The sequence below is a fragment of the Sorex araneus genome, chromosome 6, assembly GCF_027595985.1.
Source record: "Sorex araneus isolate mSorAra2 chromosome 6, mSorAra2.pri, whole genome shotgun sequence".
Lineage (NCBI taxonomy): Eukaryota > Metazoa > Chordata > Mammalia > Eulipotyphla > Soricidae > Sorex > Sorex araneus.
Window position 1 is genome coordinate 111,804,692 of NC_073307.1, and position 19,171 is coordinate 111,823,862.

At 42.9% G+C, this 19,171-nt stretch overlaps 1 protein-coding gene across 4 annotated transcripts in view; it reads right to left on the bottom strand.

Annotated features, from left to right (window-relative positions):
- Positions 1–15,394, bottom strand: part of SBF2 (SET binding factor 2) — a 436,024-nt gene extending 420,630 nt beyond the window's left edge. For all 4 annotated transcript variants that reach the window (XM_004613607.2, XM_055141226.1, XM_055141225.1 and 1 more), the window contains exon 1: positions 15,205–15,394. In XM_004613607.2, coding sequence (XP_004613664.2) covers positions 15,205–15,259 — 55 coding nt within the window. In that variant the 5' untranslated portion in view covers positions 15,260–15,394. The remainder of the gene's footprint in view (positions 1–15,204) is intronic.
- Positions 15,395–19,171: the final 3,777 nt, after the last annotated feature.

The following is a 19,171-nucleotide window of genomic DNA, read 5'->3' on the forward strand; positions in this document are numbered from 1 at the left end:
TGGACCATACCCAGCAGTGCAAAAGGATTACAGAGGTCACCTCCGGTGGCTTAGAGACATGCAGGGTGCCACGGATCAAAGCCAGTTTGGCTGAATGCAAGGCTCTCCGACGCTAATCAATTCTTTATGAAAGAACAAAAATCCCACCCCTATTCTTCTTCCTCACTCTTATTCATAGTCCAGTTCCTAGAACATAAATACATTGAAAAGTTTTTTGACTTAAAGTCAACATATCAGGGGCTGGAGCAATAGCACAGCGGGTAGGGCGTTTGCCTTGCACACGGCCGACCCGGGTTCAAATCTCAGCATCCCATATAGTCCCCCAAGCAGAATAGAGATTTCAGAATAAACTCACACTTACTGGTGAATTAATTAACAAAAACAAAAAGGATGAATGTGCAATGAAGGAAAAGTCTCTTCAATAAAAAATACTGAGAAAACCACACAGCCACATGCAAAAACTGATATTGAACTATCTTACTCCATCAACCAAAAATTAACTAAAATGGATTAGTGATGTGGATATAAGATCTAAAGTCATAAAACTCCTACCCCTGCCCCCCAAAAAAAATTTTTTTAAAGGCAATGAACTATTTGACACTGGTCTTAGGAATTTATTTTTATCTGATTCCAAAGGCAAGAAAAACAAAAGTCAAAATAAATAAAAGAAATTATATCAAACTTAAAATTTCCTGCATGGAGAAGAAAACCATCAACAAACACAAAGTCAACCTGGGCTCAAGAATCCATACAACTCAATAACAACAACAAAAAATCTAAAATGAGCAGAGAAGAGGCTGTGATGTAACTCAGTGGTAGAGCACATGGAAAAGTATATCCCTTGCATATTTGAGGCCCTGAATTCAATTCTAGAGACTAAAAATTAACTAGCCTTAATTTGCAACAAAGGATTCAGAGAATTTAAATAAACATTCTTCCACAGACATGACCAACAGGCACGTGTAAAGATGCTCAACATCTGTAATAATCAAGAAAATGCAAAACCAAAGCACAACAAGATAACATCTCACACTTGTCAGAATAACAGCTATAAAAAAGAAAAGATAAAACAAGCATTGGCCAAGATGAAGGGAATCCTTGTTGAAGGAAATGTAAATTGGTACAGCTTCTATGAAAAACAGCATGGTAGTTAATCAAAAAACTAAATATAGGGTCCAATATTCATTGGGTACATAGATAAAAATATAGGCAGAACTCTATGACACTGAAGCTAGAGACATCTTTAAAGATGAAATGCCACTAAAAAAGCAAGTGGGATTACATTCAATTAAGAAGCTTCTGTACCTCAAAAGAAGTAATGATCAGCTCACAGACTGGGAAAATCTTTTGCCCACCACTCATACAATAAAGGGTTAATATCCAAAATATATAAAGTACTGGTAGAACTCTACAAGAAAAAAATCTAACTCCATCAAAAAATGGAGAGTAGAAATGAACACAAACTTCCTCAAAGAGAAATACAAATGTGCAAAAGACATGAAAAAATGCGCTGTATCACTAATCATCTGGGAAATGCAAATTAAAACAACAAAGAGATACCACCTCACACCAGAGAGACTGGCACTCATCAAAAAGAACAATAACCAGTATTGGTAAGGATGTTGGGGGGAAAGGGGCCCTCATTCATTGCTGATAGGAATGTTCACTGATCCAGCCTTTTTGGAAGTTCATATGATCATTATTCAAAAAACTAGCAACTGAGCTTCCATAAGACCCAGCAATCCCACTCCTGAGACTATAACCCAAGGATCCAAAACCACAATCCAGAAAGACATCTTACAATCCTATGTTCATTGCAGCACTACTCATTATAGCCAAAATCTGGCACTGGGAATCATCAACTACAAGGCTGTTGGACTCACCCTTGAAATGTGGGGTGGTAGCAATGTAGCACTGTAGTCCTGTTGTTCATGGATTTGCTCGAGCGGGCACCAGTAACATCTCCATTGTGAGACTTGTTACTGTCTTTGGCATATTGAATATGCCACAGGTAGCTTGCCAGGCTCTGCTGTGTGGGTGGGATACTCTCGGTACCTTGTCAGGCTCTCCAAGAGGGATGGAGGAATCGAACCTGGGGTCAGCCGCATGCAAGGCAAACGCCCTACCTGCTATGCTATCACTTCAGCCCCTTTTTGTAGTAATTTAAAAAAATTTTAACTAGCATGAATTACAGTTACAGTTATGCATTATTATGTTTCAGGAATAAAATGTTCCAACACCAATCCTTTCACCAGTGTCCACTTCACCATTCCCCCAGTTTCCCTCCTGTTTATTAGAGAGGCATTTTCCCCCTCCACCACTGTCCTACAGTTTCCTTCCCTAATTTATTCCCCGCCCCTCCCCCCACTCCAATCCAGTGGCAAGCTTCCTACTGAAGAAGTTTTCTTGTTATTCATTTCTAATGTCTTTAGGGTTTTGCTATTCCCTTACGAAGTTTGTTTATATCCCACATTTGAGAGAGATCATTCTGTGTCTGATACCCTCTCTCTAACTTCACTCAACATCATACTCTACAGACCCATCCATGTATCAGCAAATTGCATGACTTTTCTGTGTATATGTACCATAGTTTCTTGGTTCAGACATCTGTTCTTGGGAACTTTGGAGAACCCCAGCAGAAAAGGGGCCTGAAGATGACTGTGGTATAAGAACTTTCACCCAGGGCAAGCATGAGGTCATAAACAATTTTAGAATGCACCAAAGCAATCCTGCTCACCAAATGCAGTCTAGGGTCTATGGGAAGGAAAGTAGCACTATAGGACTGTGGTCCCGGTCTTCATCGATTTGTTCGAGCAGGCACTATTAACATCTCCATTGTGAGACTTGTTGTTACTGTTTTTGGCATACTGAATACACCATGGGGAGCTTGCCAGGCTCTGCCGTGTGGGTGGGTACTCTCTGTAGCCTGCCGGGCTCTCCAAGAGGGACGGAGGAATCAAACCCGGGTCAGCCGCATGGAAGGCAAATGCCCTACACGCTGTGCTATTGCTCCAGTCCAGGAAGTAAAAAAAAAAAAAAAAAATTAAAACCTAAACTATTTCAGTTTCCTTTAAATTTCAGGAGCTACCATAGGAAATATTTCAAAACCCATTTTTTTTCTTTTTGGGTCACACCCGGCAATGCACAGGGGTTACTCCTGGCTTTGCACTCAGGAATTAACACCTGGCAGTGCTTGGGGGGACAATGTGGAATGCTGGGAATTGAACCCGGGTTAGCCACATGCAAGACTAATGTCCTACCCACTGTACTATCGCTCCAGCCCCAAAATCCATTTTTTAAAATCCCACTTTAAAAACTCCTACAGTGCAGATACTGATAAGAAAAAGATAAATAACTGTAAACTCGCAATATTTTCCTTCACAAAGTAAATGAGGAAAAAGTCTCCTTAGCCGAATAACCTTTACTTTATAAACAAATTCATATACCAAATAATTATGCGTTACTTTATATAATATGAAATAATTTTTGAAATTAGAAGCAATTAAATAACAAGACACTAAAGCTTGTGATTTCAGTCTTCAAAGCAAAAATGTTATTGCTGATTTTTTTATTGAATCATCGTGAGATAGTTACAAAGCTTTCATGATTGAGTTTCTGTCATACAATGATCGAACAACCATCCCTACACCAATGTACATTTCCCACCACCCCCACTTCACCCACCTTCTGCCTGTATGGCAGGCACTTTCCTTCTTAATCTCTTTCTACTTTTGGGTATTATGGTTTGCAATATAGATAATGAGGCCCTTATCTCTACTGTCCTTGGGTGTTAATCTGATGTTATATTATTTTATATTCCACATATGAGTGCAGTCATTCTATGTCTGTCCCTCTCTTTCTGACTCATTCATTTACCATGATATTCTCCATGTCCGTTTACTTATAAGCAAACTTCATGACTTCATTTTTTCTAACAGATGAATAGTATTCCATTGTGTAGATATATCACAGTCTCTTTAACCAGTCGTCTGTTCGCAGGACTGTTTCCAGATTCTGGCTATTGTGAACAGTGCTACAATGAACATACAAGTGCAGATGTCACTTCCACTGTTTTTTTTTTTTTTTGCACCCCCGGGGATATATTCCCAGATATATTGCTGGGTCATACAAAAGCTCAATTTTTAGCGTTTTGTGTTTTGTTTTGTTTTGTTTTGTGGAACGCCCGTATTGTTTTCCAAAAAACCTGGACCAGTCAGCATTCCTACCAACAATGAATGACAGTCCCTTTCTTCCTGAATCCACACCAGCACTGGTTGTTCTGATTCTTTTTGATGTGTGCCAGTCTCTGTGGTGTGAGATGTGAGATGATATATCATTGTTGTATTTATTTGCATCTTCCTGATGGTTAGCAATGTAAGAGCATTTTTTTTCATGTGCCCTTAGGCAATTTGTATTTCTTTTTTGAGGAAGTTTTTGTTCATTTCTTCTCCCCATTTTTTTTTATGAGATTGGATTTTTTTTCTTGTAAAGTTCTACCACTGTCTTATATATAGTGGATATTACCCCCTTATCTCATGGTATTGGGTATTATTGTTGGTTTTGGTGCTGGGGAGTGAACCCAGGGCATAACATGTAAAATATGCACTCTGTCAGTGAGCTACTTCCCCAGCAAAGTTCCAAAATTAAGAAATAAGAAGGCCTCCAGAGATTTCTCAGCAGCATAAAGTACATACTTTGCAAGTATAAAACCTTAAGTTACAAGCCCAATGCATGTAGCACATTCACTGAGGAAGGTCTTGGAAGTTCTGCTATTTGAAATCCAGTGCCGCAAGGATTTCCTGCCCATTGCTGAAAGGTTTTTTTTGACAGTGCCAGTAAAAATGTATAGGAGCCTCAGTAAGCACAATAGCTGTGTGCCAGCACTGCAAATAGATGTCAATCACCAGTGAGTACCACAACCAATTGTGTGAGTACCACAGCCAAGCAGGCTGTCCTATTTCTCTAGACCCTCATTCATAGGGGGGAAAAATTTTAACTGCAAAGGCAATTATGACAATCCCACAATAAATCAAGATGGATCTAGATCCTTTCTGGCTCATAGCTCTGATATTTATGGGGTATGAGCTCTTACTACAAGATCCAGGACAGCTACTGATATATAAATGTCACTTATATTAAAATGACAGACTCAAGAAAGAAATGTTGGGGGTGCAGAGATAGTTCAGCAGGTAGAGGGCTTGCCTTGAATGCAGCTGACCCGGGGTTTTGATCTTTGACATCCCATATGGTCCTCCAAGCCCTGGCAAGAATAATTCCTGAGTGCAGAGCCAGATGTTAGCCCAAGCACTGCTGTTGTGGTGAGAGAGAGAGACAGACAGAGAGACAGAGAGAGAGAGAGAGAGAGAGAGAGAGAGAGAGAGAGAGAGGAAGAAAGAATATTTTTGGAAGGAATAGTATTAAATTTATAGAAAGAAATTAAATAAAGTAGGCCACCCATGATCAACAGAGTATATGACTAGAGACATGTCTTTATCAAACTCACCCTGACCCCCCACGACTTGATAATAACGTTTGGAAGTCTCTACCTAATTACCAGATTCATGGGCATTTTAGCAATTCACAGTGTCTGTGCCCCCACTCTCTCCAACTCATATTTTGAAAGTGAATCCCCTTTGGGAGTGAGGCTAAAATGTGCCCATGGCTTATCTGGAGAGAACAGAGCCCTCATGAAAGGGATTAGCAATCTTCTAACACGGATTCTTCCATCAACTGAGGACACAGAGAAGACAGCCATCTAAAAGGGAGGAAGTGAGCCCTCGGGACTGTGCCTTTTAGACTTCCTAGCCTCAAGAACTATAATAAATGTTTATTGTTCAAACCATGGCTTCTTTTTTCCACTCCTGACCTTTTTTGTCCCCAGAAATGCAACACAGGCAAATACTATCAGAAATACCTCAGATTCATTATGTGGTTCAGTTTGAGTTAACTCTGTGCGTTTGTGTGTGTGTGTGTGTGTGTGTGTGCATTAAGAAACCTCTCACTGCTGCCAAATTTTTCACAGCCCCACATTCATTTACGTGACCCTATAGAGCTGCCACCAGATTAAGAAACTAGGATCTAAGTCACTCAGCCTACAGTAAACTGTTATAACAGACCAAAAGAACCAGAATACTATTTTTAGTACTCACTATACATGAAATCTTTGAAACATTTGATATTTGTTCCCATTTCTTCTTCCTCAAAATTCTCTACAGTCAGAGTCTCCAAGTACCACACTACTTTGATTCTCTTGCAATACCTCTGACCACTTCAATTCAGTTTCTATGCTGCTACTTGCTCTACCTACCTTTTGTTTTTGTTTTTTGGATCATACCTGGCTGCACTCAGGGCTTACTCCTGGCTCTGCACTCAGGGATCACTCCTGGAGTGCTTGGGATGGACCATTGTGGTACTGGGGATCACACCCAGGTCAGCCTTGTGCAAGGCAAGCACCCACACACTACAGCCTTCAGCCCCTCCACCTACCTCTTAAATATAAATTTTCTCTGAGCTCAATACACAGGCCATTCTTTTTCTTGTTTTGTTATGGGTCACATTTAGCTGTGCCCATGGCTTACTTCTGGCTCTGCACTCAGGAATCACTCCTGGTGGGGTCTGGGGAACCAAACAGGGTGCTGGGTTGAAACTTGCATGGAGTCGGCTCCATGAAAGGCAAGCACCTAACCTGCTACACTGTCTCTCTGACCCCACCATTACTCTTTTTAACACTACACACATTTCCTGGGCATTTTGATTTGTTTAGGGTTTTCATTTGTTTGTTTTGTTTTTGGGACTATACCTAGGTTGGCAGCCAGGAAAACTGTAGTTACAGGGAAAAACCCTGGCCCCAGTATGTAAAACGAGTACTCCTGTCTTAGGAACCATCTCTCCAGCCCGCTTTTTCTTCTTTTAACTTCACAGTTGTCTTTTGTTAGTTGCTAAGTAAAACCCCTAATCTTCACTTTTCTCCTTGCCTCCTGGCCTATATATCCAAACACCTAAATGATATCTCTACCTTCATTATATACAGGCAGAAGTATGCCTAACTGTCTGTCAAACATGTCCTAAATTAAACTTGGCCTAACCTTAAACTAATACTAACTCCTTTCTTCAAGCAAATTCATTTTCCTCCAGAATGCCCTATTTTCAAGCACAGCATCATCTCCCACCCAATGACCTAGATCAGAAACTTTGTTACCCTCAACAAGTCTTCTTTACCCCCCCTTCCCAGTCATCACTGAGTTTGCCAATTTGAATTTCTGGTTTTTTTTTTTTAAATATCCTTAACTTATGTTACATTATCTTCCTTTTCTTCCTTATAAAAACAAAAACTGACTAGTCTTTCTCCTTCCAGCTATTTGACTCACAATTCTAAGTTATTTCTTCATTTTCAATAACTCTCATTTCTTTTAATAGATCTCACCACCCAGTCATGGCTAAATTCTGTACAGAGATTTTTACAATCTAACCATAACCAAACTACTCAATTCTATTCTACACTATTCCCCAATCCTGGAACACTGCATTGACACATTTTTATCTCTGTCCTTAATCTCCTCTATTTCTTTACAATACAGCTTATTCATTCACTATATGACAACACTTCTATTCTTTTCCCCACTAAAGTAGAACCATCATCTTCATTTATCAATACTTATTTCAAACTAGTTGCTATAATGACTGAGCTATAGAGTCTTACTCTTTTCTCATTTATATTGATTCTATCACTTAGCACAATGCCTCAAAAGCAGTATTTGTGAAGCCAATTACCCCTAATGGCTCCTGACGGCAGCAAACAGCAAATAAGAAATCCCAATTAATTCAATAAGGATTAGATGCTGGGGAGGGCACATAGGCTTACCATGAGTTCATAATAACTGATGATCAATTTTTTTGAACCAGTGTTAAGAGGATACAACGCAAGCACCTTAACCCCTGTATTATCTCTGGCCCCCGACTTTTTATTTTGTTTTTATTTTTGGGCCCAATACCCCATATGGTCCTGAGTAAACCCCTAACAGCAGAACCAGGAGTAAATCCCAACCCCCACCAGTGTGGCCCAAAAACCAAAAAAATTGGTATCATATTACATAACACAATTAGCTTTTTTTTCTTTTTTCTTTTTGGGTCACACCCGGTGATGCACAGGGGTCATTCCTGGCTCATGCACTCAGGAATTACTCCTGGCAGTGCTCAGGGGAACATATGGGATGCTAGGAATCAAACCTGGGTCGGCTATGTGCAGGGCAAATGCCCTACCCACTGTGCTATCGCTCCAGTCCCAGCTTTTGGAGACTAAAGCAATCAAATAATCAAAACCTGAAGGTAGTTTTCACAAGTATTAGGTTTATTGTCAATTTATAATTCAAACAAGTACATAGAATTTAGTTTTTTTCCAATAATTTTTTTCAGTGGGTTTTCCATAAAAAGCGGTTACTGGGGCCAGAGCAATAGTGCAGTGGGTAGGAACTTGCCCTGCACGCAGCTGACCTAGGTTCAATCCCCAGCACTCCATACGGTCTTTTGAGCCTGCCAGAAGTGATCCCTAAGTGCAGAGCCAGTAGTAAGCACTAAGCACTGCTGGGAGTAGCCTCAAAAACAAAAAATAAGTAAATAAGATACTTAAAAGTAAATAACAAGGCTACTCTAAGGATACAACACAAGCTAAAAGGTCCTTTAGGGAAAAAGAGATAGTACAGAGATTAAGGCACTTGCTGTGCAAGCAGTTTGAGCTGATACCAGTAATGTCTCCATTGTGAGACTTGTTACTGTTTTTGGCATATCGAATACGCCATGGGTAGCTTGCCAGGCTCTGCCGTGCAGACAGGATACTCTCGGTAGCTTGCTGGCCTCCCCAAGAGGGAGAGAGGAATCAAACCCGGGTCAGCCACGTGCAAGGCAAAGGCCCTACCCGCTGTGCTATATCGCTCCAGTCCAACATTTTAACACACACCAAAAACAGTTTTAGCTCTCAGAATCCATCCTAGCCCATGGCTATTTGCTATGTGCTTATTAAAAACACTGAGCTAAACATGCGGGATCTTTTCAAAGTAAAACATTAGAGAACAGAAGAAAGTATTTTTTTGCATCCACCTTATCAGATGCTTTTTCCATGATCTAGTACCAGCCCAAATTGCCCCACTTACAAGGCAATCTGTTCCCTCCCCTTAGAAGACGATCTCAGGTCAATTTGTAATCAGCTAGTTGGGACAATTGTCCTCAATCATATTTTAAAGGGAATGATTAAGACTCGTTAGATATCTCAAAGGTAAATTTATTAACTGATGTCTAGTGGGAAACTGATGAAAGGAACAATACAAAACACAAATAGAAAGGAAGATTTGATAAGAATGAGGTAAAAAATATGGAATTTTTCTTATCTTTCAATTCAAATCAGAAGGCTTGTTCCTTCTCTTCACAAAGTCATAAAATTAAGAAAGACAGCCAAGTGCAGGTGGGAAATGTGTCACGTACATATAGCACACTCTTACCCCACCCCAGTGCTGCTTTGCCATCTCCATCCCATTCTGTAACTGTCCCCAATACAATTCTGAGCACTGCAATGGATTCCCCTGAGCAGTGCTAGAACTGATCACTGAGCATAGAATCAGAAGTAAGCCCTGAGCACAGGCAGGTGTGGGCCAAAAACAAAAAAAGTTCTTGACCAACTGAACAATGTCTAAAAAGTGATTCAAATCAAAACACCTGATTTTCAAAAAAGACTATTGAAATTTGGCAAACCATAAATTTTTAAAATATTTTTAAAATATCTAATATATTTAATTTTTCAAAACTTTAATAAGCCAATTAAAAAAAAAACTGGGCTGGAGCAATAGCACAGTGGGTAGGGCGTTTGCCTTGCATGCGGCCAACCAGGGTTCAATTCCCAGCATCCCATATGGTCCCCTGAGCACCGCCAGGGGTGATTCCTGAGTGCAGAGCCAGGAGTAACCTCTGTGCATCGCCGGGTGTGACCCAAAAAGCAATAAAATAAAATCAAATAAAATAAAATAAAATAAATAAAATAAAAACTGGGTTAGGAGCTGGAGCAATAGCACAGCGGGTAGGGCGTTTGCCTTGCACGCGGCCGACCCGGGTTTGATTCCCAGCATCCCATATGGTCCCCTGAGCACCTCCAGGGGTAATTCCTGAGTGCAGAGCCAGGAATAACCCCTGTGCATCGCCGGGTGTGATCCAAAAAGAAAGAAAGAAAAAAACTGGGTTGGCAGATAGCTCAAAGGCTAATTGTATATGATCTGCATGCAAGAAGTTTGACTTCAATTCTTGGTATTGCTGAGCAGCAACAAAATTGACCCCGAGACACCCATGCATGAACAGGTCCTGAACATCACCAGGTATGCTCCCCCTCCAAAAAAAAAAAGAAAGAAAGAAAACTTGATCAGACTCTACCAAAAAAAAAAAATGGCATGTGAAAAAGTGGTCAACACGGGGCCAGAGAGATAGTATAGCAGGTGAGATGCTTGCCATGCATACAGTTGACCTAGGTTCAATCCCTAGCACCCCATCTGGTTCCCCAACTCCTCCAGGAATGATTCCCGAGGTCAGAGCCAGGAGTAAACCCTGACTATCTCTGGGTATGGCCTGAAAACAAAAAAATAAGAATCTTCTGGGGACTAGAGATAGTACAGTGCATAGGGTGCTTGCCTTGCAAGCAGCCAACCCAAATTTTACCCCTGGCCCCCATTCGGTCCCCAGAGCACCACCAGGAGTAATTCCTGAGCACAGAGCTAGAACACCCTGATCACAGTAATGTGTGGCCCCACCCCAAATCATCATCGTCATCATGATCATCATCTTTGGGGCCAAAGATATAGTACAGTGGGTAGAGTGCTTGTTTATATAAGGCCAGCCTGGCATCGTATATGGTCCCCAAGCCAAATCAGGAGTGCTCTCTGAGCACAGAACCAAGATGGATACAAATGCTCCCTACCCCTGCCACCAAAATTCTGGGCTGGAGAGACAGTATAGTGGGTAAGGCATTTGTCCTGCACACAGCCACCCCAGATTCAATCCTCAGCACCATACATAAAAACATTCTCCCATTCCTGAGTGCAGAGAGGAGTAAACATGTGGTCTAAAAACCAAAAACCAAAACCAAAAACCGTTGGGTTAGGGCGGGATATAGTCATGATAGCCCTGGAATGGGAAAAACTTGTCAGGGCTCAAAGGAACCAAAAGGAGCACATGTCGGGAGGAATGACTAAGTGTATCTGGTCAGAGTCCATACAATACAAAGAAGGTGTCAACACTGGGATCAATATAATCCTGGCAAGAAATACTGGGTGTGGAGTGAGAAGTCTTCTAATGAAAGCAGCCAGGTGCAGGATGTCAAAGTTGAACTACGATAACCAAGAAGATACACACCAGACAAGGAAGCTGACTTGAAGAGTCAGCCAGAGCAAGTGAAAGGTGCCCCTGTATGTATGCATATGTGTATTCCCAAGTTCCCCATAACCCACTCCTCAGGTTTCAATGCCCATCACAAGTCCAGGATCCTAACAGTTCTTCTGGCCAACTGGCTATTAACCAATGTTCCCAGGACACCTTCCACAGGTTCAACTAATTTACTCTTATCAGCACACAATTCAGCAAACCCATTTACTCAAAAACCAACTAGTTATTAAACAGAATATAACTTACATGGAAGAGACACACAGGGTAAGGTGTGTGTGGAAACATGGAGGCACTTTTATCCCCTCTCCAGGTGCTCCATTCTCCTTAATATATATATATTCACCAAACAGAAAGCTCTCTTCTCTCAGGTTTTAAAGAAAGCTACAATCTATTGTCCAGACTAATTAATTCATTGGTCACTGGCTATTTATTCAACCTCTAGCCCTTTTAATCTCCCTAAAGATCTGAGGATAGGTCAGGAATCTCCAATCAATTCTCTATTCAAGGACTGGTTCCTTTAGCAAACTGCACCCTCTCACCGTTTTCCAATTTACCTTTTCTCCTCTCAGTTTTGTTTTTTTTTTACTTTTAACCTTTAACATTGAGACACTTTACCCTCAAAAGCTGTAGGAATTCCAGATGAAGACCAAATATATATGAAAAGTATATACTCTGGTCATCTGAATGACAAAATAGTATTTCTTATAAATAGCAATAAACATACTAGTTCTTAAGATATTAGCTTCTAAACATCATTCACCATTAAAAGTATCCAGACTGAGATTTAAACCTGAAAACTTTGTAACTTTGTAACTTTCCACAATAAAAAATTTAAAAATAAATAAATAAATAAATAAAACTAAAAAAAAAAAAAAGTATCCAGAGCTCCCGAAAGATAAGGCTGATTCTAGCACTAAGAGAAAGTACATGATAATCCTGGAATGTCTTCTTGTCCCAAAAAGTAAAGACAGGCATTAAGAATGATGGGGAGATGTCATAAGGATATAGCAGTCAGCTTGAGTGGGTTCTCAAAGGGCAAATGAGGGGCATTTGAGCAGTAAAATAAATAGTAACAGGATATAATTTTTATAAAATAATTCATAAAGATACAAATAATGGACTATCTTGAAGTTTGATGAGGAATGACATAGTTTCAAAGTACTCCTCACAAAACTATTAATACTTATTTTGTAATGAAGAAGCTGGCAAATGTTATTACATCCTACAAAAAAAAATTTACCAATTACAGAACAGAAATTTTTGTTGTTGTTGCCACTTGACAGGATATAATAAGCATCACTTCAAGAGTCCTATTTCAGTACATAACCTATATGAATCTAAACATTAGACAAAAAAATACCCCAAATTAATTAACAGTATAGAGAAACATAATGGTGGAACAACTAGTGCCCAAAGACAATGAAAACAAAGAACATGAGAACTGGTCTTCAGTAGAAAACATGCCACCACTTAGGGGGACTGAGGAAATAGGACAGAGAAAGGGCAACAACTATGGTGGTGGGAAGTGTCAGAGTTGAGAAGGACTGGTGGTACTGAAAGGTACAAGTGCTATGCATGAAATCCTAAAGGTACAAGTGCTATGCATGAAATCCTATCAGTAACAGTACTGTAAACCACGGTGCAAAAACTTAAACAAAAAAACAAAACCTACCATTCCTAGAAGCAGACTTGAGGGTGGAAGGGTGGGGGAATTGGTGAAGGGAAGTGCACACCAACGAAGTGATAGGTGTTGAAACATTGTATGCCTTAAACTTAATAACTTTGTAAATTCAAGGTGACTAAATAAAACACAATATACAAAGCAACTGCCTCACTCTTTCCACACATCCCCAAAAGTGGAAAGATGACTAAAAAGGCAGCAAAAGATGAAGGAATCGTTTTGTAAAACTGGAAGATTAAAGAGAAAAGACAAATATAAACCATGATTTTGACTTCCTTTGCCAGTAAAGTTTAAATGGCACAATCAACAAAACTAGAACCAGTCTGAGAACCAGATGGAAGGCAGTATCATTGTTGATTTCCTGGTTTTAGTGATTGTATTATTGTGAAGAGATTGCAAGCAGGAGAATGTCCTTGTTTATTTAAAATGCACACCAAAGCATTCTGGGGTGACAGGGCATGGGGTCAGCAGCTTCCTCTAAAACAGTTAGGGTGGAGGGAGTTCTCAATAGCATTCTGGCAATTTTTCTGCAACAGTTTGTGTTTGTTTCAAAGCAATTTTAAGTGAGGGAGAAAATAATGATGCAAAAGGGAATGTTATAAAAACGAACTTGGTGGCCCTTGAAAGCATCACTGGCTGTGGCAGAGAGAGAGAGAGAGAGAGAGAGAGAGAGAGAGAGAGAGAGAGAGAGAGAGAGAGAGAGAGAGAGAGAGAAGCCCTTAAGGCTTCATATTATTAACCTTGGTTAGAGACAACCAATCATCCAACATTACTGGAAATAACAAAATTTTGACGCCAAAAGGTATTTTAAATATGGTGCAACTCCTTCCCTTAATAGTTGACCTGAATCAGGTCGTGAGTGGTTAAAGATTAAATACTATAAATCATTCCCACTGAAGGAAGTGATTAAGGCAGAAATAGTTAAAGGAACCGTCCCAATAGTAGGTAGTACAACGGTATCCAGATGTCACCAAGGTGGTGACATCAGTACAACACAATCCCAGGGATCTCCTCTCAAAATTGAAGGGACTATTTAGCCAATAGCTTAAATTCTTTGCAAATCTGGGACCAGAATGACCCTGAAGCTGATGTGCTTCCCCAGTTCAATTCATTGTACCATGCTTAGCTATACAAATAACAAACAAACATGCATAAACCCTGAATTGCCTCAAGCTGCAACTGTCCGACAAACTAGTCTAAGATGAAAAGCATTCGCTCCTCAGGAAGAAAATTTTGTGAGGAACGAAAAGCACAAATAAAACAAGATCAAGCAGGATCACCTTCCGGGTCTGCGGAAAGTCCTTATAAAAAAGAAAAGAAAAGATAGCGTTCAGGGCCGAGCAAGTAGCTCAAAGGGCTGGAGTGCAAGGTTCACTAGCGGCAGCCTTGAGTTCTCGCCCCAGGAGCGACCCCGGACACCCAGCTGGAAGGGGCCCCCCAGCACCTCCCGACGCGACCAACAAAAAGATGAGGGGGGGGGGAAAGGGGGCTAGTGTCCAGAGTCCTTCGGAGAAGACTGTCACATAGGTCCTGAAAGAACCGGAGCACTTCCTAGAAATGTTTCCAAGCGCGGGGAGCCTTTCCCCTTCCCCCCGACACCCCGCGTCCTCTGGGGCGGTGAGCGGCCCCGACCCCCCGACAGCGCCGGGCGCTGGACGCCAGACACTTCCTTTTGGAGAGGACAGCCCCCTACGTCAGCGGCTACTCACTCCGCAGGCAGCGGGGCAGGAGTTTAGCCTCCAGGAACTTAGTACAGTTGGCTCCTGCCCTCCGCGCCCGGCGGTCCCGGCCCAACCCGGCCGGCACCGGCGCTCGGGCCCGGGTACCCCGCCCCCCTCCCGGCGGAGCTCCCCTCCCCCTCTGCACCCGCTCCCCTCCCCCTCCCCTCGCGCGGGGGGGCCCCCCACGCCCACCGCGAGGCTCAGCCGGACCGAGAAGGCCGGACGCCCCTCTCCCGGCCCGCAGCGGCCGCGGCCCGGCCCTCCCCGCCTCCCGGCGGCGATGCCCGGCCCCGCAGAGCCCACTGGACAGCGGCCGGGGATGCGGGGGGAGAGGGAGGGGGCCGGGGGCGGGGAGGCCTGGGGGCGGCGCCCGCCCCACACCCTTACCTGGTTTCTCGTGGTCGTAGCCTACCACGATGAAGTAGTCGGCCAGCCTGGCCATGGCCGCCGCCGCCGCGCCCGGGACGCGGGTGCCCGTCGCCGCCCTCGCCGCCACCGCCCACCGGGCCCGGGCGGGCTCAGCATTTTCCCTGCAGCAGCCGTAGCGGCAGCGGCGGCGCTTCAGCCATGTTTGACAACCGGGGCGCGCAGTGCGCCTGCGCCGCGCCTCGCGCCGGCTCCTACCCCGCCCTCACGCGCGCCGGTTCAGGGCCGCACGCCCCCGCGGGAGCCCACCCCCACCGCGCCCCCGCTGGTCGCCCGCGGGTGGGCCGGCGCCTCGCTCCACGCTCCTCGCTCAGAAGCCCGCCCTGCACCTCCTAGCCCACCAGCACCTCCTAGCCCCTCTTTATATTTTTTTCCTAAAGCAGGGAGATCTTTTTCCTAAAGCAGAGATCTTCCTTCCGCCTCTCTCAATTTGTTGTTTTTTTTTTTTTTTTTTTGCACGGGGGAAGAAGAAACAGGGATGATTGGGGAGGTGGGTCTCCTGGAAAGTTTGAGGTTTCCCCTCCCCCCTCTTGCTCCCCCCCTTTCTCCTCCGCAAGATTCTCTCCCGCCCTCCACTGGAAGCATGGAATTTGCACCGCCAGGGCTTTTGCTGCACGTTTCCTGTTTATGTTGTGCGGATGGGAATTTTAAGAACATGCCACCGAGCAGGCGGGGGAGGGACTTTTGCGCAATCCTGTGGGGCGCCTGGTGCTTTGGTGCTGGGTGGGCTGGGGGCGGTGAGCCCGGGGTTCCCCCGGAGCGCCGGGCGGGGCGGAGCGGAGGGTGGGGTGTCTGAATTCCACGGAAGAAAGCGGCATCCCCAGGATCTCCTGAACTGGCCCAGTCCCAGAGTCCAAGGGCGGAGACTTTTCTCTCCCTGGGGAGTCCTTCTCGCCTAAACTTTCTCCAGTTGCCGTGGTCTAGGATTCTTGTAGCCGAGCAGGTGGTGACTTTCAACATCCATCTCTGCAGTGAAGGGAATTGATAAATCTCATCGTGCAATCTAGGAATTATCTAGGTTGCTCTCTTTTTTTTTTTCCTGCCCCTTCTAAGCGACGATTTCAGTCTGGCTGGGGAGACACCCAGAGGAACTTGCTTTGTCATTTGTTAGTATCTCAGGAAATTTTATTAGCAAAATGTTACGAGTTTTGTTACATATTAGCAAAATGTTACAAGTTTGTTTCAATCGTTTGTTACCAAATTAAAGTTGTAGGGTTTGCAAATGTGATCACTTCATGGTTTCATATCATTGTCCATTATTATTTGAGAATTTGGCTGTTGATCATTTACTTCTCGGAACTCTTAGCTCTTAGAATGAGATAGTGCTTAATAAATGTTTCTAAAGCGTGGATGTACAATTTCCCCAATTAACAGCAGGAAGTTGTAAGGGCTTGAACTCTGAAAAGTGAGTTTAGCATGTTGGTGTGATTGCTTCTGAAAGTTTACCCTAATCGATCCTTGATCGTTTGCCATTTTTCTCTATCTACAGATTCAGAGTATTGGACCAGATACTACATCTACAATTCAGAGTATTAGAAAACTGAAACTTCCACCCTTGAAAGAATGCCTGTACTCTAGGATTAATTTGCTAATTGCTGTGGTCAAACTGATTTAGGTAGCTGCAAGGTTAGAAGAAAGAGTAATCATGAAAATAATTTTGAAAATCTTAAATCACACCTGTTGAAAATTTAGCTCTACCTGCAGGAGACCTGGGCTCACTCAGGACTACAATATACTCCACAGAACCTGGAGTAGCCCACCCCCCACCCCGGCAGCCTGGACACCTCCCCTAAACAAAGGGGAAAAGTCGTCTTCTTAACATGCTTTCTACAGTTTAAGAACCCTATTGATACTATGTCAGACATGTCCCGTAACTTCTCCATTTGGCTCTCTGAAACACCCAGAAAAAAAAAAAATACGTTGTACGATAGCCTTTCAAACTTTAAGACAGCTCTCACCACTTCACATTTTTTTATTAAGGTGAAATTCAAATATATGAAATTTATCATTTAAAGTTTACAGTTCAGTGAAATTTAGTACATTCACAATAGTAGAAAAGTAACATATCTAATTCAAAAGTTTGGGTGGGGGCACCCTCCAAAAATCCCCCTAAGATGCAAGCCTTAGAAATCACTCCCACTTTCTCCTCCTTCGGCCCCTATTAACCACCATTTACTTTCTGCCTCTATGATTTATCTATTGTGACATTGGGTGGAGACACACTGAAAGGTGCTCAGGGCTTATTTCTGGCTCTGTGCTCAGGGATCACTCCTGACAGGCTCCCAGGATCATATGTGGTGCCAAGGATAAACTCCGGTTGACCACATGCAAAGTTACTCACTGTACTATCTCTCTGTTCCCCTGTATATAAATGCACATACAGAATGTGCTATTTATGTGATATTTTGAAATTCATTCACATTCTACCCTGTATCATCATTCTCCTTGGTTTTTTAGTATTTGGGGTTTTGTTTATTTATTGTTTGAGGGCCATACTCAGTGGTGCTCAGGATTTGCTCCTGGCTCTGTGCTCAGGGGTCACTGCTAGCAGTTCTCAGGGGACTACATGTGGTGCTGGGGATAGAACCTCTGTCAGCTGCATAAGAGACAAACACCTTATCCACTGTACTATCATTCTGGCCTGGTATTTTGGTTTTTAAAAAGGTTTTAGATGAGGGAGGGAGCAATAGTACAGTGGGTAGGGCATTTGCCTTGCATGCTGTCAACCCAGGTTCATCCCCGGCATCCCATATGGTCCCATGAGCACTGCCAGGAATAATTCCTGAGTGTAGAGCCAGAAGTAACCCCTGAACATTGCTGGGTGTGACCCAAAAAGCAAAAAAAAAAAAGTTTTAGAACATACAGAGCAGTAGTCGGGATACTCCCACAGTACTCAGGAACCATATGTGATAGGGATCAAACCTGTGTCTCCCATGTACAAAGCATGTACTCCAGCCCTTTGAGCCATCTCTCCAAACATTTCATTTTTATGTTTGAATAATATTCTATTGTATCTTTATAATATATCATGACATTTAACATCAATGTTTTCTTTTAAGAGTTCCATAGCCTTAGCTCTTCTGGAATTTGAGAGCAAGTATAGCAGGTAAGTCTTGTCCTGAGTACCAAGTGTGACCCCTCACTTCCCATCTCCCACGCAAAATGCAAAATAATAAAGACATAGTCTTTGCTATAAACAGTCAATATAAGCATAGTCTTTACTCAACTGAGGCAACTGATCCATTTTTTAGTAAATTTTTGTATATGGCATGAGATATGGGTCCCATTTACTTATTAAATTCTATTTCTTTATGTGGGGGGGGATTGGAGCCATACGTGGTGGGACTCAGTGGCTACACCTGGTTCAATGCTCACTCCTGTCACTGCTCAGGGGACCATGCATTGCCAGAGATCCAAAAAGCACTTTGTGAATTTGCATGCACTCTGCTCTTTGAATTATCTTACTAGCCCCTCATTTTATTTTTTAAAGGTGTTGGTTTTATTTAATGGGGAAATATTCATTTAAATTATTCTGTTTTCGGGCTGGAGTGATAGCACAGCGGGCAGGGCATTTGCCTTGCACTCGGCCAATCCAGGTTCGATTCCCAGCATCCCATATGGTCCCCTGAGCACCGCCAAGGGTAATTCCTGAGTGCAGAGCCAGGAGTGACCCCTGTGCATCACCGGGTGTGACCCAAAAAGAAAAATAAATAAATAAATAAATAATTCTGGTGGGTTTTTTTTTCTTTTTGGGTCACATCCGGTGATGCACAGGGGTCACTTCTGGCTCTGCACTCAGGAATCACCCCTGGCGGTGCTCAGGGGACCATATGGGATGCTGTGATTCAAACCTGGGTCGGCCGCGTGCAAGGCAAACACCCTACCCACTGTGCTATTCCTCCAGCCCCAAATTATTCTGTCTGTAAAA